Source organism: Chrysemys picta, chromosome 1 (genome assembly GCF_011386835.1).
Source record: "Chrysemys picta bellii isolate R12L10 chromosome 1, ASM1138683v2, whole genome shotgun sequence".
NCBI classification, from domain to species: Eukaryota; Metazoa; Chordata; order Testudines; family Emydidae; genus Chrysemys; species Chrysemys picta.
Window position 1 is genome coordinate 242,791,707 of NC_088791.1, and position 25,620 is coordinate 242,817,326.

At 41.9% G+C, this 25,620-nt stretch overlaps 1 protein-coding gene across 10 annotated transcripts in view; it reads left to right on the top strand.

Annotated features, from left to right (window-relative positions):
* Positions 1-25,620, top strand: part of LIMS1 (LIM zinc finger domain containing 1) — a 137,729-nt gene that overhangs the window by 36,332 nt on the left and 75,777 nt on the right. The window contains exon 1 of one of the 10 annotated variants that reach the window (XM_065580966.1): positions 14,479-14,544. The exons of 5 other annotated variants lie outside the window; for them this stretch is intronic. Coding sequence is in view for 3 of the 5 variants with exons in the window: in XM_065580960.1 (XP_065437032.1) it covers positions 24,207-24,313 (107 nt within the window). In the remaining 2 variants the exon portion in view is untranslated. Of the gene's footprint in view, positions 1-14,478; positions 14,545-24,097; positions 24,314-25,620 lie in introns of those variants that run through there. 4 more of the 10 variants (XM_065580963.1, XM_065580960.1, XM_065580961.1 and 1 more) reach the window with 4 other exon arrangements.

Consider the following 25,620-nt stretch of genomic DNA (forward strand, 5'->3'; position numbering starts at 1 on the left):
AAACTATTTTGTCCTGTCCAGAGCATAGTTTCATGCTTTTCCAAATTGTTAGAAAGAGTCTCACCAGCTCCATGCTGGGGAATGTTTAGAAGACTGGAATAGTAGGTGTTCATTACTTTGTGGGAGGAGGACTTCTAGTGTCAATCTCAGCACTTCACTTTAGGAGAAGAGGGAGTAGAGATGGAATTAAAAGGGAGGGGAATTTATCTTTGATGTCACAAGCTCACTTCTCAGAAGGCAACAGCAGAGAGCCATGGGAGAGACGAAGATTAGACTAACAGTTCTACCAGCCTATAAATGTTTGATGGGTAAAAGCTGATGTATATTGCTTAGAATGCAAAAACTTCAAGGCATTTTTCATACTGAATTGCAAGAACTATATAAACTCAGAAATTTAATACCGTATAGTTTGAATGAGGCCCCAAACTCAAAAAATACTTATTTTTGTAAGTAACTTACACAAGTAGCTTACATACTTCTTTCCAAACCCTTTAAAGTGCTTCTGGATCCTGTAGTAGGAATTCTTGATAAATCTTTAACAAGACATTTAAGTATGACTCACTGCATTTTTTTCTTCCAAACAATTAAACTCTTTTACTGAGCTCATCTATCCCAGCTTGATGTGTAACAACTTGTTTTTTCCTCCTTCAGTGCTACTACCATATACATAGAATTCATTCTGTCTTGTAACTGTAGTTGAAAACAAGCCTTTCAATGAAACATATTTTCCAGTAAATACTGCTTTTTGTCTGGGACTGGATCACAGAACTCTTGAAGCAGTCTGCTCACATTTTATGGCAGATATGGGGAGAGGAGGGAAGAGGGGTTAATTCCTTTTTGTGTACATTTTTATGCACCAGTTCGGTGGTCCATTCCCATTCAGCAAAACACTTAAGCACATGCATAATTTTAAGCGCACTTAATATTTCATGTTGGGATTTAACTTTCCTGAGGGAAGCAACCCTTTTTCCAGCCCCACAGGGTCATAGAGCAAGACCTGGGAACCTCCTTAGAGAACTAGCCTAGAGTGAACCCTTGCAGGAGGTGGTGGTGTGCTGCTTATCGATTTAAAGTAGATCTTCCGATAGCTACCATCTCCAGTCCGAAGAGTTTTTGAAGTTGGGAGTTTTCTCTTATGAGACCACCCAGGATTGTTCTTTGACAAATAGTCCTCACTGTTGTCGTGGCATTCCTCCTTCAGTTAAGCATCAAAGTCCAGACGTTAGGAGCACTGACACTATCAGGACAGAGAAATGATTTCTTCTGTACTGAGATCTGCTAGAAGGCAGCATGGTCAAAGAATTCTGCTTGTTCTGCTTATTGGTCATACAGTGTTTCACCAGTGTCTTTTTGTTTTTTTGTTTTTGGCAGAAGCTTTCTATATGCCTTACTGCCTGGGGAAGATGAAGTATATAAAATATATCCTGTTTTGAATGTCCATATTTAAAGGATGATCCCTTTTCCAGCCCAGGAGGCACACTGCTGTGAAAATCCCATTGTAATGGATTTGTGGACCTCAGCTCAATGAGGAATAGTAAAATGTATCCATGCTTACCTGATAATATCCTTTCTTTGAGGAATAAGACCTGGCCCACCCTGGGTAAAAGCAGATCATTCAGAATAGAGATGGAAATTGACATCCAAAGATTTGGGTTTTTTTTCATTATGGGGTGTTTCCCATGCTCTGCATTGGGAGAAATTACAGTGCATTTTCCTCAGAGTATAAACCAATCAGTAATGTAGGAAAGTAGAATTGAATTATTTTTGTATAGGGAAGTTGTCTTAATTGGAAGGAACTTCAGGAAGTAGGGCATTCCCCTGCAGCCAGTAACTGGTGGGTACTGGTTCTGCCTCCAAGATGCTAGCAGACTGATGTACCCATTGTAACAGACTTGTGGAACTTACTAACTGAAGGAAAGTTTTCATGGAAGCACATTTACATTTTCTTATTCTGTGACATTATTATACCTTTATTTGTGTACCACATTCTGGTTAGTGGAAGCATTTAGTATGCACTTATGAGCTTAAATCAGTTTTTATTTTGCTGTCGCAGTTTACCCAAGGTGGAAACACTGTAAAACATACGAATAACTGAAATTTGACTTTCAAGATAGACATTCTTGCCTCCAGCAAGTGGAGGATTTAGAAATTATGTCTTCCTTCTTTTGAGATCAGCATAATTGTCTAATGCAGCACGTGAGTCTCATTCCCACCACTTCTGGTGTGTAAAAGAACGTGTGTAAAAGAATGACTTCTTCTATTACATGAATTCATGGTGAACTGTAAGTTATCCTGGGTAACATTCATGCCACAAATGTGGAGTGCGCACAGTAGAGACTATAGCATAGTACTGCTCCTAAATCAGCCAGGCATTGCAACACTGAGCTCAGCAACGCCTAAATACGTTTACAAATCTGGGCCTTAAGCTTTGTGCTTCACTTTCCCCATCTGTCTCTCCCCCTCCCCCCTTTCAAAAAACCCTGAGTACAGAAATAAGTGGGTAGTTGTATTTTTCAAGTTAACCATCGTTGGCTCTTGCTAATTAAAGAATTTTCCAGCCTATCTCCAAGCTTGAATTAACTAATCTGGAAGATGAAGTTCCTGAAGCCTTAAAAGGATGAAGACTTGCCAGGCTGAAAATATAGTAAATATAGTAGTACTGTTGATGAGAGAAATATTCACCATGTTTGCATTTTTCCTTACTGACATAGTCCTGGCAATGCCACTGGTGTGACAGTAACAAACAGAATGGCTCAAAAGGTAAGCAGTTTAACTGATAAAGAACTAGGTAAATGGCTAATAAGGGGGTGTGACACCTCTTAAAAAACAAACAAACCCCAGCCCTATATATACACATACACCTAGCGACGTGGATTGAGTCAATTAAAATTTATTTAGTTGTGGAGGTGCTGTTTCTCAGCATTACTCATTGGATACATCCCTCCAGCAAGGGCCTCTCTCATGGTTAACTGTGTTAAATGTTGCAATATCACATAAAAGAGACTATAACCTCCCTAATCCTAGTCCAGGAGGATGAGAATGGATGCCTGTCCTCTATCCATTGATATGAGGAGATTGTCCATCCGTGCCACTAAAATGATTCTGTGTGTTCCACGTCCTGACCTGAATCCAAATTGTGCTCAGTCTAAGATAGTAGTTTAAATCAGGTGGGCTTGAAGTTTGCCTTTGGCTAACTTCTCTGTGAGCTTACTCAGGAATGGGAGGTTTGACACTGGGTAGCAGTTGGCTTGAACAGATGTTCCAGGATGGGTTAACAGCCATGCAGAGTTAAATTAAAGACTGAAAGGTCACCTCCCTAGGCAAACTTTGAGCTTAATTTTCCTGTGTTGGTAGAGAAAGAAAAGGAGCTACATCTTTCTGTAGAATTCTCCGCTGCTTGCCAAGCAAGCAGTGAACATGAGTTGGTTTTGTAAAAGGAAAGAACAGTGTTGCAGTGGGATTGAAGAGAGGAATTTGTACAAAATCTTGAATATGACTGATAGCTAAAGAACAAGGATGGAAATGGATTTTCAAAGGGGCCGGGGAGGTGTGTATCTGTGATAATGGAACTTCCTTTGGGAATAATTAGGGGCAAGCTCGTTTATATGTGTGAAGAGATAGTAGCTAAAAACTGAGTAGAACAAATAGTTATTTAAATTGGTATTTTCTATTAACGACATCATCTCAGGGAATGCAGACACTTGTTTTGAAGATCCAGCCCACGTTACAATTTGCAAATGGAAAATATTTTCACTTCCGTTTTCATGTACTATTGGAGGTGAGAGGGCATTTTTATTTTCAAATCTGATAGATCTCTGGCTCCATCTGCTGGACAAAAAGATTCCTGCTAGCATGCCGAAACACAAAATGTTGCTAGGTTAGGCTTGTGAGGAGGGCTTTGCAATAGCAAGTGAAGGGGTATGTTTACACTATGGGATTATTCCGATTTTGCAGAAACCGGTTTTTGGAAACAGATTGTATAAAGTCGAGTGCACGCGGCCACACTAAGCACATTAATTTGGCGGTGTGCATCCATGTACCAAGGCTAGCATCGATTTCCGGAGCGTTGCACTGTGGGTAGCTATCCCATAGTTCCCACAGTCTCCCCTGCCCATTGGAATTCTGGGTTGAGATCCCAGTGCCTGATGGGGCAAAAAACATTGTCGCTGGTGGTTCTGGGTACAGCCTCACCCCTCCCTCCGTGAAAGCAACGGCAGACAACCGTTTCGCGCCTTTTTTCCTGGGTGAACTGTGCAGACGCCATACCACAGCAAGCATGGAGCCCACTCAGCTCAAGACAGCAGTCATGAACATTGTCAACACCTCGCGCATTATCGTGCAGTTTATGCACTGTAGTGAGTCCCTGTTGTGGCCTCTTTCCATCATGCCCTTGGAGATTTTTTCAAATGTTTTGGCATTTCGTCTTTTGGAACGTAATTCTGCTAGCACTGAATCCTCTCCCCATATAGCGATCAGATCCAGTACCTCCCGTACAGTCCATGCTAGTGCTCTTTTTCGATTCTCAGACCGCATGGTTATGGTTACCTGCACTGATGAGCTCTGCATGATCACCTGTGCTGATCAGCTCTCCACACTGGGCAAACAGGAAATGTAATTCAAAAGTTCGCGGAGCTTTTCCTGTCTACCTGGCCAGTGCATCCGAGTTCAGATTGCTGTCCAGAGCGGTCACAATGGTGCACTGTGGGGTAGGTCCCGGAGGCCAATACTGTCGAATTGCGGCCACACTAAACCTAATTTGAAATGGCAATACCGATTTCAGCACTACTCCCCTTGTCAGGGAGGAGTACAGATATCAATATTAAGAGCCCTTTATATTGAAATAAAGGGCTTCATTGTGTGTACGGATGCAGGGTTAATTTGGTTTAACGCTGCTAAATTCAAGATAAACTCGTAGTGTAGACCAGGCCAAGGAGGAGATACAATTTGCAGTGAGGTACAGCTTCTTTCATAAGGAAGTTGGGTGTGAAGAGCAATTTTTGTAAAGAAAAAGGAAGTCTGAGTACTTAGCAGCAAACAGAGAGAATTCAAGTGCTTGTATACTTCCAGTTTTTCTCTGTCTGCATCATTCTTGGATAGGGTGACCAAATATCCCAATTTTATAGGGACAGTCCCGATTTTTGGGTCTTTTTCTTATATAGGCTCCTATTACCCCCCACCCCCGTCCCGATTTTTCACACTTGCTGTCTGGTCACCCTATTCTTGGCATGGATTAGGGAGGTTATAGTCTCTCTCTCTCTCTTTTGTGAGATCACTGTTAGATAATTGAGTTTTGAGTACCTACAGGCCAGAGAGAAGGTAACCTGTTGGAGAGAGTTCAGAGCAGAGGATTGAAAATTATTGTAATTGGGTTGACAGGATTAATTTGACAGGAGTATTTTTTAAAACTGTGTGTATAACTTGCCTCAGCAGTATTGGTGGATATCTCAGCCAACTGCAAGTATTTTGAGAGTGCTGGTGCAAAGAAGGAGGAATACTTATTTAGGGTAGCACCAGGGGATATAACTGGGGCTAGTAGAAATATAATTGGGAAAAGAAGAATTTCATTTGGAAACTGGGAAGAAAACATAGACAATAAGATGCCAGTTAAGCTGTGCTGCAGTCTTCCCTGGAAAATGGTGGAAGTTCAATCACTTTAGATTTTAAAGCTAGACTGACCAGAGCTCTGGTCACTATGAATGGAGGGTTTAAGGTGCCCTTAAATGCCTTACATCTCATGTTCTGTGATTTACACAAGCTGATGTGTACAGATGCTGAAGGAAAGGATGAAAGTTAGAGTTTGTTTAATTTTTTTAAAAGACACAAATCAAGGCAGGCAAATTATGGTTGGGATCTACTGCAGACCCTGGCAACAAAATGAAGAAATCCTACTGTCAGAGTCTCATGATTTGTTATTCGGTGTGGATTTTAAATAACCTGTATTTGCTGAGAAATACAATACTAAATTCCTGCGGATGACTAGGATCAAAAGATCCTGAAATTATGATGGATAAAATTCCGCAAGTGCCTAAGTCTGGTTTTCAAAAGTGACTGCACTTAGGAGCCCAAGTCTCCTTGAGTATTAATCAGAGTGATGGTGGATAGATAATCTTAACATCTTCCATAGCAAAGTGTAGTGACAAAATATCACTTCACCTGTAATAGAAATGCATTTTCTTCTGCGGTGGAACATGGCAGCCATTCTGTGCTAGCAACACTACTAAACAGTTTTCTCTGCTTTCCTTCTTAGGATTTTGACCAATCCTAAGGTATTCATCACCTAAAGGATTGGCTAGCTCACAAAGTAAATGTTGGCTTGGGAATAAGTGGTGGTGGAGGAAGTAGCGAGTCTAAGAGTTCTGGCTCTAGGAAACATTCTAGGAGATTGGGTCTCTTACACAGAATGACTAGCCCACTTCTCCGAGTTCATACTGAGAACTAGCAGGGGTAGGCAGACTGGCAGAGACAGTATATAAATGGTCACTGATGAGTTAAGAAAAGAGCCATGCCAATTTAAAGTGCTTTTACAAGGTTTCTCTTTGTAATAGATGCTAGTTCTTTACCCAGTCTTGGTAATGCTTCAGCTAGGAAATTGTTCTATTCTGAAGATCCAAATGATATTAATAAACAGGAGTGAGTCGAAAGGAGAGCTGCTAAGACGATTAAACGATAATATACAATATATGAACTATACCTGGGCTGGTATTTTCAGTGGGAATTTGGCACCTGTCTCCCTTACATATCTTTGAAAATCCGAACCCTAGTCTGCACTACTTATGCAAATGGATGTTGTTATTCAGATAGTCAGACTGTAAGATAAAGAGTAACAGGTTGGAGGTAGAAAAAGAAAAATCACATTCAGAATTTCTTCCTGTATCTGACAGTGAGCACAGTCACTCAATGGAAGACCTAAGATGTGACACCTTCTTGGGAAGATGCTTCTATTTTCTTGTGGAAAGCCTAGCACATCCCCAGTCCTGATGTTAGGAGTGGGATGAGGGAAAGAGAAATGGAGAGGGCTCTGTAAGAAAGGGATAGCAACGCACAAGGCCTCAGGCTGAAGGGATTTAATCAATTAATATATACTGACCAAAAGGCCCTGATGTCATTGCTCTTCCTCTTCATTGCATTTCTCAATTGTTTTAGTTTTGGCACAAATCTCTGGAGAAGGTGTTGATGCAGACAAAACTACCAAATGCAGTTACATTGGTTTGCCAGTGTCAAATTCTATATAACTAAGTGGGTCTAAGTTTATTCAGATGGGGCTAATTTAAAGGCTAATATTTGGTGTCTTAGTTCCTTTTTAATGGCAATTTATTTGTGTTTTCCTTGAAATGACAAAACTTTTACTGTCCCCATGAATCAACAAACTGTATTTGACTTCCTATATATGTTGAAACCACTGGAGTGCTGCCAATATGTGAAATTTAAACACATCAAAATTCTAAATGCCTCTTGTCTTTTAACCTGTATCTTGATTATAGGAATTTGCTTTCTCCATGATCACTTCTTTCTTGGATGTAGTCATGATCCTTCTGAGAAGTAAAGCTATAACATATTTTGTCATCTGGGTATACTTCATTTGACTATTTCACAAGCTTAGATAGAATTAAAGTATAGTTGCAGGCAAGAGATAAAAAGTTCATATGAGGAAGTATTGTGCAGTAGCGGAAGCAGCAGCTTGTAAAGATAATTATATGGTTAACTTGTCCATAATAAAATGACACTGATATGTGAATTAAAGTGGCATGAAGACAGAAACAGAGATACTGAGGAAACAGTCCTGTACGTGATATGGCGAGACTGGGGAGGAGAGAGCAAAATATGTCAAGTACCTAAAGTAAGAGTTTGTTAACATTAAGCATTGGAATGTGTGATTAAAGTAATCAAGATATAAATATGAAGAGTGGGGCATGCATTTTGTACTGAAAATCTTTTGTAAGGAAGCCCTTGAAGTACACAGAGTTGTGTAATAGGCTTGACTGAATCCCTTACTCACAGAGGGAGTATCATCGATCCTATAAATACAAAATTTCTGTTATTGCTTAATAGGTTTGTTTGTTAAATGTCAGCTTAGCAGTGCCTTTTGTGATATTTCAGGGTGAAATTCAACTCTGTGCAAGGGGCCAGCCCAAGGCCTGTGCCTCAAAACAGGGCTGAATGGGACTGAAGTGTTGCCATAGGCCCTGGATGGTTCTCTGCACAGAACTGAATGTCACTCTTTGGCAGTGTCTCATTAAAGTCTGACTGTTTTGGCTGATCTAAATTTGGCCCTATAAATACCGTGTTCATTAACTTTGTAGATGTTCTTTCCCTAGCAGAAAGAAAACTTCCTTTTAGGAAAGCTGTTTCACCTCTAATAAAGTAGAGAGGCAGATTGTTAGTCATTTTTCCATAAATAGATTACTCAGAAGGTATCTTGAAAATTCAAAGTTGTCATTAAAAGTGTTCCAGGAAAAAAAATCTTACCTTTAAACTTCTTTTTTTAATTGATCAAACTAGTTATGTTATAATGGGTACTTATAAAAGGCTTTAAAATAATTCGGAAAATCTAATGTAGGATTGCAAGCTGGTGTGTTACTCAGTATTTTCAAAGCACTATCAGATTAAAAAAAAAAAAGCTTCCTGATTCTTTTAAAAACTCTACAGAGTTTTTTACTACCTCATTGCTTTGGAGTAGTTAATGAACATTAAAGGGAGTTGAATATTCACAACTAAGGCTTTGTCTACCCTAGCACTTTTGTCGGCAAAACTTTTGTTGGTCAGGGGTGTGAAAAAGAACCCCCCCCCCCCCCGACTGGCATATATTTCACCAACAAAAGTGCTGGTGTGGACAGCGCTATGTTGGCAAAGAGATGCTCTCCTTCTGACATAGCTACTGCTGCTTGTTGAGGGTGGTTTAATTATGCTGGCGACAGCACAGAGCGACTACATGGGAGAATTTACAGCAGCGTAGCTGAAGCGGTAAAACTGTGCTGCTGTAAGGTCTGTAGTGTAGACATAGCCTAAGAGAATATGTCTTTTAAAAATATTTCAAGGGGCACAGATACTTCTGCAAGGAAAAAGAATAAATCTCTATTTAAAAAGAGGCAAGCTACTTATGCACAGATGCTGTGCAATGTGAAAATGGTATCTGGTTCCTCATTTCTTTGGCAAAGCCACAGATAAAAATCTTGTTTTTAAAGGCTTCCAGTAAGATGTATTGTTGGGGATGTTTGCAGAGTTGCATGGATTTTAGCCATACTCTTACCATTAAAATCTGAGCTGGGAACCAGATTCTGCCCTGATTTACACCCTGTGCAATCTTGTGGAAGTCAGGGCAGAATTTGGCCCAGTATCCCTAAGAGTCTTTCACCTCCACAACTCCATGGCTTTCACCCTGATCTGCTAATTGTAGCCATTCCCAAAAATAAGGCCTTGTCTACATTTGTGGCTGTGCATAGGGTACCTGTAGCTACACACTGCAGTGAAAAGCAGACTGCATCCACACTGCAGTGTACAGCTACATGTGCAGGGCCCTACCATATTATAGCTGTGAAAAACACATCACGGACCGTGAAATCTTGTCTCTGTTGTGAAATCTGGTCTTTTGTGTACTTTTACCCTATACTATACAGAGACCAGCGTTTCTCAAACTGGGGGCCCCGACCCAAAATGGGGTTGCAAGATTATTGTAGGGTGTGACGGAGTGTGACTCACCCCCGTCGTGCCTCCTGCTGGCCGTCTTGGGAATTAGTTTGGGGTTGCTAGTGCGCCCTCCTCAGGTGGTGTCTCCTGTCTCCGCGTCCAGGAACTACGTCACTCCCTGGATCGCGTCATCCTCATCTGGACACAGCCCTCCAGCTGTGCCCCACTTGGTTCTTTTCCCCGCCTTCCGGGGGGACCGACAGTCCTCAGTCCAACCACTTGCCTCAATGGCAATCTGCTGTCCAGGTTATAGCCACTCGTCTGAGTGACAGACTGCAGCCCATGTACTGGTCACTTCCCTCAGAGTGTGAGGCCGTCTTGGGAATCTTCCCTCAGTGACCAGTGGGGGCAGCCCAGGCCCGCCCATTACTCTGGGCCCCCACCCAGGAACCCTATAGCTGGCAGCCACACACTACCCCTCCTCCAACTCAACTTCCCTGGGTCACTTCCCCGCAGCCCCAGCACCTCCTCTGCCTTGTATCAGGGCCTCAGTTTGGCAGCCGTCAGCTTGGAGCGTTCTCATATTCTGCTGACCCTGCCCAGCACTGCTCTGTCCATGGGTCTCCAGCCCTCTAAGCCACTAGTCCTCCTCCTTTGAACTCCAGGTAGTGACTCCTCTGTCCTCTTGCTTTCCTCAGCAGCCCCTTCTTATATGGGCCAGCCTGGCCCTGATTGGCTCTTCCAATGAACCTTCCCCTAATTGGCTGGCACTACAATCCTTTTCCTTATTGGCTGCCTCCCACACGTCACCAGATGGTTTTAACCCCTTACATACCAGTGAGAGGCAGATGCCCCATCACATAGCGGGATCGTGGTATTGCCACCCTTACTTCTGCACTACCTTCACAGCAAGTGGTCAGAGTGGCAGCTGCTTGCTGAGGGCCCAGCTCTGAAGGCAGCGCTACCACCAGCAGCAGTGCAGAAGTAAGGGTGGCAATACCGCAACCCCCCCTACAATAACCTTGCAACCTCCCCTCCCTGCCACTACCCCCTTTGCATCAGGACCCCTACAGTTACAACACCGTGAAATTTCAGATTTAAATATCTGAAACCATTAAATTTATGTTTTTAAAAATTCTCTGACACTGAAATTGACCAAACTGCACTGTGAATTTGGTAGGGTCATATACATGTGGCAGTAACAGGCTCCAGCAGCAGGAAGACAGCGGGGCACTACACTGTTAAAAATAGGCACTGCTTTGGTGTATAAAGAGCCATGAGGTAGGGTACAAACCCTAAGGTCCTGACATGTCTTCATTTGCCTAAGAAGTGCCTCATGGTCTACACTGCTGTTTATACCTGTGCTAGCTGGGCTTGCAGCGTCTGTACTCTACACGCTGCTGTAAGTGTAGATGTAGCTCAGGGGTCGGCAACCTCTGGCCTGCGGCCCGCCAGAGTAAGCCCCCTGGCGGGCCAGGCCAGTTTGGATACCTGCCGCATCCGCAGGTTCGGCCGATCGCGGCTCCCACTGGCCGCAGTTCACTGCTCCAGGCCAATGAGGGCAGTGGGAAGCTGCGGCCAGCAGCTTCCCGCTGCCCCCATTGGCCTGGAATGGTGAACCACGGCCAGTGGGAGCCGCGATCGGACGAACCTGCGGCTGCCGCAGGTAAACAAACCAGCTCGGCCCGCCAGGGTGCTTACCCGGGCGAGCCGCGTGCCAGAGGTTGCTGACCCCTGATGTAGCCTAAGGGTGTACCTGCACACTCCTTTTGGTAGCGTGTGGAGTACATACATAGCTAGCCCCCAGCACAGGTATGAATAGCAGTGTAAACAGGGAGGCACTGCTTAAGCGAGTTGTGACAGTTATTGGGGTGCTCAAGACTGAGAGTCACCTTGTTATCCCTCTGTCTCCAGCTAGAGTGAGAATAGCTTATGCTTAATTGGTTGTCAGTGCCCTGACACCACCAGCCTGTTAGCCACCCAAGCAATCTCCTCTGAGCTATGCCAGCCCTTACTTTGCCTTGCAGTTTAACAATAGGTGCATCCCAAACCCCTTTGAAGCGTTTCCCTGTAGTGTCCAGCACCTTCTCCACTGAATGCTCACAGTTATACCAGCTTTGCTGTCCCCAAAGGAACAGCGTACACACTAACTTGAATGGTTCAATCCAGGATTTGTTCTTGTAGAACACCACAGCACTGAGTTATATTTATAATGAAAACAATCATAAGTTTATTATCAAAGATTAAGATTTAAGAGCTAGTGAGAAAGGATAATGGAAACAGAAGGGTTGCATATAAAACAAAATCATAAGAGGCTTTCTAGAGATTAAACTTAACAGACTAACCCATCTAAGGAAGTCTCTCTCACCCAAATGTCCTTTATAGTGCTTCCAACCAGGTTGGGATCCTGTTTTCATGAATGTAATCGCACAGCCCTTGTACTTCCACAGGTACAGGATAAAGGGGTTTCTTCTAGGGATGTAAAATGTTTACCGGTTAACCGATAAGCATCAGTCTTATCGGTAAGGTATTCAGGTTAACGTTTAAAAGCCGCTGCAGGCCCCACGCCATGGGTTCTGGCTACTGGCCCCCCCGCCCCTGGGGTCCTGGTTGCTGGCCCCCAACGCGGGGGACTCCGCTCGCTGCCGGCTCTGCCCCCAGGATCCCGGCTGCTGGCCCCGTGCCCAGGGCTCTGCATGGGGTAGCAGCAGAGCCCTGGTCATGCAGCAGCAGCCGGGAGCCCGGGGGAGCGGGGCAGCAGCAGAGCCTAATGGTTAAACGTTTAACCAGTACAATTTTAACTGTTGAAATATTTACTGTTTTCAAGCGCTACTTACGTCCCTAGTAGCTTCTTGCCTTTCCTAATATGCCCCAAAGTTCATTGCCTCTCCCTAGAGACAAGGACACTCCTGTGGTTCATTCTCCCATGTGTTCCTTCTTTGGTGACCCAGTATGCTAATGGGGCTTCCACTGATTGGGCTTACAATGCTTTCTTTATATTTCAGTAGAGATACACATCTTATTTCCTATCTGGAAGAAACCTGTTTTTCTCTTTGGCTGATGACAGACTTTAAAACATATATATATAGTGTGTGTGTGTGAGACAGACTGGCTTTCAACCAGAACACCTGGTCGAAAAGGGATCCTTGTGGCTCCGGTCAGCGCTGTTGACTGTCCGGTTGGCGGCGCTGTGCAGCGGGGCTAAGACAAGCTTCCTGCTAGCCTCCGCGCCACATGGTTCCTGGGAAGTTAACCCTCTGGCTCCGACACGTAAGGGCAGCCAGGGGCTCCACACGCGGCCCCCACCCCAAGTGCCGCCCCTGCAGCTCCCATTGGCTGGGAACCGTGGCCAATGGGAACTGCGGGGGCGGGTGCCTGTGGACAGGGCAGTGCGCAGAACCACCTGGCCATGCCTCCACATAGGAGCTGGAGGGAGGACATACCGCCGCTTCCAGGAGCTGCTTGAGGTAAGTGCCGCCCAGAGCCTGCACCCCTGAGCCCCATAGGGTCACATGAGTAGAGTTAAAAACACCCCTGAACCCTGTGGGTATGTACTCTACAGAGCTCTCTATCTGCCCATGCCATGCCTCCCCATTTACATTGCTGTTTTTAGCATGTAGTATATTCTGCCTCCCTGCTACTGGAGTCTTTTTCCCTACTGCGGGGAAAGGATCTGGAAGTGGGGAAAAGTTCTGGCAAGTTCCAAACTTTTCCCCACTGCTTCTCCCCCATGCCAGAGCCTTTCACTGACCTGAGTAGCTCCACATTGCAGTGTGGATGCAGCCTGCTTTGCAGTGCAGCATGTAGCTACACGTACTCTACACGCTGCCACAAGAGGTGTGCAAAGTAGACTTAGACTAAGAGTACACTGCTCCAATGCTGCTAAGGAGAGCAGTGCTACTTTGATTGCATGCTAAAGGCAAGCAAATGTTCTGAATCCTGAGAGAGAGTATTAATTCTTTTGCTTGTTAATAGAGAACTGCTCAATCACTTTGAAGTCACATGCCGCATTTTCAGACATCTTTCAAAAAGGCAAATTTAGTGCCCTGTTTGTCCATAGAACAGGTGCAGCACATCCCTTTTTCGTGCCAGATCCCCCACGATGTCCTGCCAATGCCCTTCCTTCCTGCCCAGGAATTAGAAGGTAGTTCAGTCTCTGTACCCACTGTATTCTTTGCCTCTGATGAAGCTGCCAGCAAAAGGGGCAGTTTTCTAGGAGATGGGGCAGAAAAGTGAAGCTGACTGCCTCCATTAAGGTAAGGTAAAGGATCTGCTGCTTCCTTTTGTCAACAACCAGGAGAACAGTGTAAAGGGGCTTCCTAGCTCTGGCACATGGATAAGGAGGGGAAGCTCTGTATTCACCAGGCCTGTTAGCTGCCAAAGCTGTTGGGTGCCTGCTTATTGTTGTTTACTACTTATGGTGACTAAAGCGGTTAGTCTTTCATGTCATGTAATTGTGTTAAAATAAATGTATATATTTAAGTGTATAGTGTTTGGCTGACACACACAACATTTACCATCTATTTTTCTGCTCTTCATTCCCTCCCTCTATTGTGTAATTCCCCTTCCAAGAGCAGGCCTTTTTGCTTACATTGTTTTAAATATTGGGAGGGCACTTGAATTTAGTCCCCTTTTCTGAGGGGGCAAGTTTTTTCTTTCTGCTCTGCCCTTATGGCCTTAGGGTTGTGGTTTGCCATGGCAGGAGCTGGAGTGTGGAGTTTAGTGAACTCCTTCTATTGGTTTGCTGTGTGAGATGCTTTAATGGCCAAAAGTAGGAAGTGGTTTGCTAAGTCACATTGTTTTTTATCACTACCACCAGTAATAACCACGAGAGAAATACGCAAATGCTGAATGTTCAGGGTAAAGCTATATATGGGAAAGATTACTTGGGCAATTCTTCTGTTGGCAAGTCTACACACTGTAAGTACTAGCTTCTTCAGGCTTTGATCCTTCAGGGGCTGGCTTTGGCTTCTGTATCCATATGCGTTAAATTATCTTCAAGGCTACAAGCTTGATACCTTATACAGATATACTGTCTTATAGTCAGTTTAAGTGTTTCTTATAAACAGCAACCATATATGGGAACTAACATAAACATTGCTATGGGGATTTTGGAATTGAAAAATTAATGTCAGCTTCCTGGCTTTTACTGTGCTTAAAACCTAATGGCACAGATCATATAGCTTTGAATTTAGTCATTTATTCCATTTTCAGTCATCTTAAAATTGATGTGATGGTCCCTGTGTTCTTGTTGCTGCTATTTTGTGAAAGTGTTTTTAGGAGAAATAGTTTGTCTTTGTTCTGTCTTGTGGAACTAAGGATTCACATACACCAAGGAAAATGACCTGTTACTGACAATGATTCCTTCTTAACTAGTATAAGAATGGTGTAACTGCTAGTGTAGGTTGGGCATAGGGGGAAGAGGGGCGTTTTTAGAACCATTCCAGAAAGCATAACTGAGACCTGGAATCATAATTTCTGTGGGGCTGACAAGGGTTTTGTCCCCCTTGTTGTAGAAGCATTTCAACATGATTTGAAAGCCAGTTGCTGACAGTCATTGTTCAAAATGGGTCATTTCCCTAGTGCAGATGAATCTTTAGAAAAGGATGTTTTTTTTAACCATTGAGATGGCCATTCTGTTCCATTGTTTTTAGTAATCTATTTTTCAGGTGCTTGAAATATGTCACCTCAGGAAGAATTTTGATAACATTTTTGTTTGTTCTTACTCCTAAGGTGACTTCTTTTACATAGGTGCGTAAAAATCTGGGGTTTTTTGTTTGTTAATTATCCAGAAAAAGAACATGTGATAGCTCATTTCTAAAACTTCTAGTTTGTCATGTATATTGTTTTCAATTAGTATTACCGCTTTTGTTAAGTTTGAATTTAAAAAATAAATTACGAAATGTTGAGTGACTGAAGAGGGATAGCTCAGTGGTTTGAGCATTGGCCTGCTAAACCCAGGGTTGTGAGTTCAATCCTTGAGGGGGCCACTTGGGGATCTGGGGCAAAATCAGTACTTGGTCCTGCTAGTAAAGGCAGGGGGCTGGACTCGATGACCTTTCAAGGTCCCTTCCAGTTCTAGGAGATGGGATATCTCCATTAATTTTAAATTTAATTAACATGTAGCAAAATAAAAAGAATGTGCTGTGTGCACATGCAAACTACATAAGCATGTACGCTGTGCATAATCTTCAATAGACAGTACACTGGCTTTTCCAAATTCAAGAAGCCTTAAACTATAAATTTCATACTTTTTAAAGGTGATCTGGAAAGGAAAAATATAATTAGGCTTATTTCCCTTTTTTCTTTTTCTTTGATTTACGGATTAAAGAAGGCCTAAAAGGTTTTTTTTTTTCTAGATACCAAGTGGCGGAAATAATATGTTTTATTGGACCAACTTCTACTGGGGAAAGAGACAAGCTTTTGAGCTTACACAGAACTCTTCTTCAGGTCTCTTCTTTTTCTACTTGTTTTTACCATAGTATCAGTACCCCAAGAGGCCGGGGGATTAGTGAAATAAAATCAGAAGGGTCAACAGTGTAAAAGTTGAGCAACTGAAAGAGACCCTAATATGAACTAGGGTAAAACATGTGTTTCCGAGGAGCCAAAAAAGTCAAAGATGGTACGGTACCTTCCAAGTGCAAGGGTCTTTTTATTTAGAATAAAAAATGTGTGCTAAATATTCAGAGGTTACCAAGACAAGTGCAACCAAAAAATACAAAAATATAGTGACCGGGTCTTGAATTGGCTGCTCAAAAAGAAAGACATAACAAAAAAAAGGGGGGGAGGGCGGACCTCCTTACACAAACAAACCAGGAACAATGGAATATAATAGTAAAAACAACATTAAAACCAATGATTACTAGGAGAGAATAGGCACATCCTAAAACTCCCCATGGGAAATATTGTATTATTCAAATTCAAAAAATACTTGCTTGATGAGGCCTTTCCAATATTGCTAGTACTTGCCCTGCTCAGGGATGTGAGGATGGAGTTTGACAGAATATTTACAGCAAATGCTACAATACTTATAATTAAAATCCTGGTTGGGGTAAGAGCGGCCACTCTGCATAACTGTCACCTACAAAGACTTTCTAGTCTTGGTTTTCTGGGCAAATTACCCTCATAAGAAATCTCATTATAAATGGCAGGATAAAACTGACTAATTCCATGGCATGTGGCACTTTTCCACTTATCACACAGATTTTGTCCATCTCCTAGACATTTTTCATTGACTGACTACCATTGTTACCCTTTAGTCAGGCCCCACCCTGGATGTTTAACCACTGGTTTACCCTTCCCTGCCTCTCTGTCTTTTGTCCCCATCTACACCCTGAAAGCAAATGATATTCTCACAGACTCCGTCTTTGCATGGGGGAAGAGGGTGAATATCAGCATCTTCTGAATTGTAAAAATATGAATTGAACTTTATTCAACTCGAGTGTGTAATAAGAAATGGTGAAGGAGAACCAAGGTGATACTTAGCCAGTAGGGGGAGATGCTGTAAAGCCCATGTTAAGTATACTAATATGTAGGGTGACTATATTTCCCTATGCTGAATACGGGACATCTGGTAAAGTTACTTGTATTCAAGCAAGTTCAACAGCAGTCAATCAGAACTATGCAGTACAAATGTTCAAATTAACATCAAGTTGATTGAGTCCCCGTTAAAAAGAAATATTGTGTAATTGGATTCTTTTTATTTACCTTCTTATCTTTAAGGCTTTAGGGTTCACACGGGGAGGGGTGACGGCCCCCCACCTCCCTCCACACACACACAGGGAGAGGTGACACACACACATACTCCGGTACACATCTCTCACACAGGGGTGGGAGGGACTGACCGACCAACCCTCCTGCCTGGCGCTCTCCACCTTCCATGCCTGGCTGGGCCCCTGGGATGGACCCACCTCTCCTGGTACCTGGTGCCACATCTTCCCAAGGCAACACACGGAGGGGCACGCAGGGTTCACACCAGAATGTGGCCAGCAGCAGCCTTTTGGCACTGTGTGGGAGGGAAGGGATGGGAGCTGCTTCCAGCCACAGAGGAGTGGGTGGAGATGGATGACTTGGCCCGTGTCTTTGCAGAGCTCATCTCTTCCCCCCCCCCCCCCCCCCCCGCCTGCCCACTCTCCTGTGGCTGGAAACAGCTTGTCCCTTCCTGCCCACACAGTGCCGAAACGCAGCTAATACCTCCAGGCTGCTGCTGGCCACCAACATAACCGAGCTGCCTCCTGTCCCCCAGCTACAGCGCAGACAGGAAGGGGTTAAGCCATAAGGATGCATTGTGCATCAGGGCACCTCCCTGTCCATGACTTTGTCCTTGGGGTTAAGTCCACTGCCTCCAGCCCTGCTGAGGTATCCGTGGGGCTCTTGGCAGTGGAGGTGGGGTCACCATCAAGGTTGGAGTCCAGCTTCTTATAGAAGCAGCAGCTTTTGGGTGCAGTGCTGGAGCGACGGTTTGCCTCCCTGGCCTTCTGGTATGCCTGCCTCAGCTCCTTTATCTTCGCTCTGCACCTGCACCTGCACCATGACTCATTCATAGCCTTTATCACACAAAGCAAGAGAAATACCATGGGTATCGAAGTTCCTATGGCTGGAGCGAAGCTGAGCCTGGACAGTCTCCTCTCCCCATATACTCAGCAGATCCAACAGCACTGCAGTGGTCCAAGCAGGAGAGCATTTGCCACGTGGAGCCATCATGGTCACCTGGGAAGATGCGATGTGAGGTATCCACACCGAGCAAACAGGAACTGGAATGTCAAAAATTCCTGGGCCTTTAAAGAGGAAGGGGCAGATGCTTGTTTACCTGGGTGAAGGGCAGCAGAGTTTGAACTATATATATATAAGTTGGGAGGGGAGTTGTATCTTTCCCTCTTCTTGATTTTTCAGTTGTAGAGATTTCTCTTGTTATTCTTTCAGAACCTTGTGCCATGATTACCATTTTCTAGAGAAGTGCTTCTCTTTTTTGAGAGAGATTAATTGGCTCTAATTTTGTAATTTTCTTGGCTTTAAGGAAAGCCTTCCGTCTCCCTGCGTACTCCTCCCCCCCCCCCCCCTTTTAAAGAAGGGTCTGAAAGGGAAGAGAGGGTAAAGTTTCTCTCCATTCACTGATCAGGACTGCAAGCAAGCTGAGGTTATGTTATTTTCCTTTGTTCCCTCCATTATCACCTTTAGCTTTATCTCCTTTAGAAGCAGTTGAATGATAAAGGCAGTAATAAGCAACAGAGGGTCCTGTGGCACCTTTAAGACTAACAGAAGTATTGGGAGCATAAGCTTTTGTGGGTAAGGACCTCACTTCTTCAGATGCAAGTAACGGAAATCTCCAGAGGCAGGTATAAATCAGTATGTTTTATACTCCATACTGATTTATACCTGCCTCTGGAGATTTCCATTACTTGCATCTGAAGAAGTGAGGTCCTTACCCACAAAAGCTTATGCTCCCAATACTTCTGTTAGTCTTAAAGGTGCCACAGGACCCTCTATTGCTTTTTACAGATTCAGACTAACACGGCTACCCCTCTGATAAAAGGCAGTAATGTGATTCTGATTCTTCAACACATTCCACTCTTAATGTCTCATTGGGGATGGTAAAAAATAATCTTCAAACAGAATAGACTGTTTGCTCTAAATTTATAATTTTATTTAAATGTGCTATATGAGTAGAAGGAAAAATAGCACGACTTATCAGATTAAGAGTTTTCTCTGTGCAGAATGATAGCACCAAAGCTTTAGCTGTAGCTCTTATCAGTGATGACATACTTCTTCACCATAAATTAGAACTCATGGAAAACTTTAAATCTACAAATATTTAGGGTTTTTAATATTCCTAACTCTCAACCTGAGTTAAATTTCAGCTCTTTTAGCTTCTTTTACTGCAACTCAAGCTCCTTTAAGCATACTGAAAGTGTTTCTTATCCCCTTTTTTAGAAACAACCTATGTCTTGCAAAATATATAGAACTGTTACAGTCACCTTCACAGCATTAGTTGAGACAGGCCACCGATCCTGTAAATACTTAATTGTGTGCTGAACTTTTAGCTCATGAGTTGTCTAATATGGTTTTTATATCTTGTAATATAGTTGTAATGGATTTTGATTTGGGACTAAATAAAGGATTGCATAGATTCTCTTTTCTGAATCATTAGGGTTCAATTTTCTGTTAGTAAAGGCTCAGTTGAATATTTTGATCTGATATATGTTGACAATATTAAGACTGTTATGATGGTCAGTCCAGCTGTAGTACCAGTGCTTATTATTTTTTGTGGTTAGGGAGAAATGCATTGAAGGCTGAAGGAGGAGTCTAAATTCTAAGGGATTAAAGGTAGGTTAAAGTTTTCACCCCTCAGCTCATAGAGAGTGGAGAATGGTAACAAGACAAGCAACAGTGGCTGTTGTCTGATCCTGACAAATTCTCATGGAATGTGAAAAATCTAAGTAGCTCAATCCAGTGCAAAGAGAATGGTAACCTATTTAGAAAAGAGTAAAACAAACAATAGCTATGGAAACTAGACATTAAAATGAGGCTGGGTAGTACCAAGTGAGCATATTGAGTCTCCTACAGATCTAGAGGAATGTCTGGAAACATCTGCACAACTCAGGAGAGGAGTGTCTGCATTTCCTGTAGTGCCTCCTGCAAGGTACTGTTCCACATGTTATCTGCAGTGTTTCAGTTTTTGAGTTGTACATATCACAGATCCAGTGGTATGATGAGCAAATTTCAAATTGAACCACCCAACTTTTATATGATCTTAAACCAGGTGTTAGGAGAAAAGGAAGAAATTTGTTTCAGATTTCTGTTTAGAAAGTTTCTGGCACATCCCCAAATATACTCTATTAATGAAATGTCTTTTCCCATTGAAATCAGATCAACTTAGATCAGGGGAGCTGCGGGGGGCTGTGCCTGCGGACGGTCAACATAAACAAAACGTCTCGCGGCCTGCCAGTGGATTACTCTGATGGGCTGCGCGCTGAAGGTTGCCGACCCCTGGCTTAGATCTTCCCCAAGTTCAGGTGCTAAAAGAAGCCAGTAAACAATCTGATGGGGTGGAAGTGATTTCAAGAACCGTACCAAACAAGAAGTATCCTGGGCCTGGTCTACACTAGAAAATTAGGTTGGTTTAACTAAGTCGGTCAGGGGTGTGAAAAATCCATATCCCTGAGCAGCATAGTTAAGACGACCTAAATCCCCAGGTGTAGACAGTGCTAGGTAGATGGAAGAATTCTTCCATCAGCCTTTCTACTGCCTTCTGGGGAGGTGCATGTAGAATTAGTATAAAATTAAAGAACTAAATGAGTTTGTTTGGTTAAGGAAATATATGTGTGTTGTGAAGAAAGGCCCTGACTAGCAAGTAGAAGGAAGGCCTTGGAAATAATGTTATATGCCAAAAGAAATGAAGTAGAGAGGATGTCCGGTGCAAAGAATAATGAAATAAGGGGAAGTTTTCTAAAAAGAAGGCCTCTGACTGAAAGGGCTGACTGCAGATGGTTTGAAATCACACACAAAAATCTGTCTTAAAATGAGGCAACATAGCCCTTCCCCAACCCACACACCAGTGTTAAAGCCTGTGTGAACTCAGGTGCAACAGGAAAACAGTTGGACAGCAAGGAGAGGAGGAAAGGCCTTGGGGAGAAAGGAGGTTGTAAATCTTATCTGGATTAAGACTGGAAATAAGGGTGAACTGTCTCCAATTGTTTTTTAGCTGAAGTCAATAAATGGCAGTGACATCACTTGTTTGTTAAAGGGTATAAAAAGTAAACTCTTAAAGGGTTCATTGCTAATACCTTCCTGGGTCTAAGCATGTCTAGGTTTAGCCTGTTTGTAAGTATCTTGATCAAATGCTTTAAAATGTTTTGTTACTGTTTGGATGTAGTAAATTGCTTATTAGGCTTTTTAGGCATGTTTAGAGCAATTGTATAAATTCCATTTGGTATTTGGATTTAATAAAGGAATGTATGGTGTTTGGTGATTTCCCATATTAATATTAATTGGCTATTAGCCAGGATGGGCAGGGATGACGTCCCTAGCCTCTATTTGTCAGAAGCTGGGGAATGGGCAATAGGGGATGGATCACTTGATGAATACCTGTTCCGTTCATTCCCTCTGGGGCACCTGGCATTGGCCACTGTTGGAAGACAGGATACTGGGCTAGATGGACCTTTGCTCTGACCCAGTGTGGCTGTTCTTATGTTCTTAATAATTTAAAATGTTATTAATAATTCCAACAGTGGATTACCTACAATGATGAGAGAATCTTTATTAAAAGAATGATCTCTCCGAAGTTCATGTGTGGATCTGTTAAATTGTTATTCGTGCTGTCCTGTGACCGATTTGATCTTGGAACCACTTCACTTTGGGGCAGATGTGGGCACGTAACATTGTGGCTTGAGTTGTTGCCTGGCAAGCTCACACTGCTTGGCAGTTGTTATGCAAACAATCATGAGTTGACATTATGCGTTTTGGAGCAGTCTTTCTTCATAATTAAAAAGAAACCATATGTAACAAAAAGGGGCATGGCATTTTCTCCATGAAATTTTGAGCCACTCATTTAAAAGAAAAATGCAAGGTTAAATTGAACAGATACTACTGTATTTTGAAAAAACCTCTGTTACTTACTTCTCCAGTCACTACCATAGCTCAGTTTATTCCTATTAATTCAAAACAGGTTTTTATATAACATAATATCTATCCGTCGGTTCACTTTGTACATTGTAGTTGTTTGTTTGGACATATACTGATGATGTCCTTTAATAATTAACGGGCTATAAGAAGTTGGTGACGGTTTATAAAAACTACCCTTCTATGGGTATCAGTCATCACCATACTTAACAGGTATTTGTAAGAGCATTAACTAGTCATTAGAAACTACTAATGTCTGACTTTAGGGAGGTGTTGCTTAATTCTGTTTAAGTTTATCCTGCTGTGCATTGGGGGTTTACTTGAATATTGCACTTGAAACTGGAATGCAGCATGTTTAGGCAAATACCATAAACTGTTTTCCTTTTCTTATTTTTCCAGGTGTGATTTCTAGGTGAGTGGAGATGTACAGCCTTTTTCTATCTTTAAATCAGTACAGTCCTTTAAAATCAAATATGTATAATTTTGTTTTATACGTGATTTTTTCAGTCTTACAGGATATACTAAAGTTTATGTGGTGTGGTTGCTAAGAAAATGTTAAGTTTGTTTAGGTCTATCATATAATGCCTTTGTTAAAAATCCTCCAGATGGCATTCTATACTGTCAGGTTTCAGAGTAGCATTCTATACTGAATTGTTCTTAGAATATTCTTGTATAAAGCTCCCATGTTTGTCTATAATCTAATAAACTTGACAGAATTCACTAGTATGAAGCTACAGATCCAATACTACATATTTAAAACCAAAATTTGCATTCTTTGCACATTTCATTATTGTAGGAATTTGAACTTAACCTTTATGTGTGTTCCACTACAAATCAAACACTCTGATAGTTGAATGTATAATTCATACCACATAGACATGTGTTTCCTGTCTAGGTCAAAGAGTGTCTTACAAATTTCTTGCAAGTAATCAAATGAGGTTTGGGTTTTTTAGCTTCCTCATTTCATTTTATCAAACTTACATTTAACAAAATAAAAACTGAACTAGGTTCATGTATAATTTCTCCCTAGAAATAAACCTGGATAAGAGTCTGAATACATGTGCCAAGATTAAAATCAATTTTTGAAAAACATTCAGTTCTGTTTAAACCTATTTTAAAATTCAAGTGTATAGTTTTGATTACCAGTTCAAACAAGACATGCAGCTTGGAAAACCACGATTGTCACCTTCCTGTGTTACAGGAAACTTTTAACTTTATCATTTATGTTTTATAGTCTCCACAGGACCTTGCACCATTGAAAAATAGACAAATGCCAGAGTGGCAGTCCTTTTGATAGTTAAGAGCAGAAAATTATTGATGAATATTGTTTTAATTTTTAGAATTTTGGAGGAAAAGTGTTTTTGTATTGGTAGCATTAGTCACCTAGGTTTGTAAGAGAACGTTTGAATGCTGGATGTGGAAGTTCTTGTAGGTCCTCTTGCCGCTCAGTTTATTGGATTAACCTCCAATTTTTTGGTTTGCTTACATGCTTGAGTAACTTTGGATTTTATAGTGCTAATGGGTCTCCTTTTGTTATAAATAATGGTATGGAAGAGATAATTGTTCATGAGATTTTTAGCTAATTCCTGGTATGGAAGAGATAATTGCTCATGAGATTTTTAGCTAATTCCAAGAGGCATAAGGACAGTTGACTAGTTTGCATAATAAATTGTAAATTTGTTCATGATGACTGGGCACTTAAGCTTTAATTTCCAACAAACCTTCATGGAACCTGGTAGGCTTGCCACAGGCATCCCTTAGGTGTGATAAAGGAAATGTAGTGCCCTTCTGAAGGGTGTGTACCTATGAGAAACAGGAAGCAGTACAGCAACTGCCTGTGCTGAGAGATTTGTAACTCTGACGAGTGCAGGTGTGCAGACCCGCTGCTGAGCATATTCTCTCCAGGCATCTTGGCAGCCGCACTACTCAACAGAAACTTAAAAAAACCCTGTGGGTAGAGAAATATGACTGCATTGCAGCTGAAAGAGTTATCATATTCTGGTCTGTACAGGAGGAGACGGGATCGCCCTGATAGTTTGGGACTTCATGGGTTACATGAAGAGAAGCTAAGGTGAGTGCAAATTAATGGTTAACAAAGGCTCAGGGTACCTTTTTAGTTAACAGGCGTTTGTTTAAATGATTACAGCAAACTAAATACAAACCGAGGTTCTAATAATGTCATTGTAAAACATGTAGTTTAAAAGTAGCCCCAAAATATGAGAATAAATCTAGGAGGGACTTAATAAGAAGCAGATGTCCTGTGTTTGCACCAGTCATAGTGTAGTTTTTGGCAATGGCATGAATCGTTTCCTAAATTTGGCAAATGCAATCTGTCTATAACTTTCTAGTATACTTTTGACAGCTGGTAATTTACTAGTAAATAACTTCCCCGTACACGTTATTGCAGTGTAGATTAAAATACAATGTTAATCACCAAAGCACTCTAATTGAAACCAAGGAAAGTTGCCTGGTTTCTCTGGGATCTTCCTGGTGTCATTCTGTAGGGCTTTTCTTTGTTTAAGATGGTCTAGTGCAGCTTGTTGGATCATGCTTCTTTTCATAGGGATTCTTTGTGAAATGGCTTTAGACAAAAGAATGCAGTAGAACCACTTGACATGACCTTATGAAGGAAGGGTGACCAAAAATCTGAAAGCCATTTAACGACTAAGGTTATTTTCCCGATATGAAGTTCCTTTTAAAATCTTACATGAGATTTTCAGTGGCCTACATTTAGAACATGAAAGAATAATAGTTTGTAGCCTCAGTAAATGCAGATTCAGACCAGTGAAAATGCTAACTTTTTATCTCCTAGATAGGGAAACAGTCTGTTCACATTTCATGTTATTCAGTAATGGATTCTTGTGTAAATGCTGACAAAAGCATCAATGGAGAGGAAGTACTTCCTATCCCCTAATTACTTTTACTTTGCTTTTATTTTTAAACTGTGTTTTGATTTGAGTGTTTCAACTCCATAATTGGAATGCTTCATACAATTTTGTGCTTCTGTTTCATATGGGGGTTATAATGCCATCCTTTTTTTTCTTATAAACTCTGCTTTTTCAGGCCATCAGAATTCACTTTGTGCTGAAACTTTTCATAGACGTTTACTTCTTTAATTGCGGTTTTGTTATTTGTGTTACTTGATTTCAGAAGAATGGAAGTTTACATTTTTAAGATGCCCCTTTGTATTAAGATTAAGAACTTAATTTCATCTTAAATTTTTTTTACTAAATATTAGAATAATTTACTGAGATTATTTTTAATTATCATGACAATTAATAATCAGATTTACTTAAACCATATAATGAACCTGCTATGTATACTTAGATTCTATTCTAAAATCTCTGCCTATGTAGATTTTTGAGGGCATTTATGTAT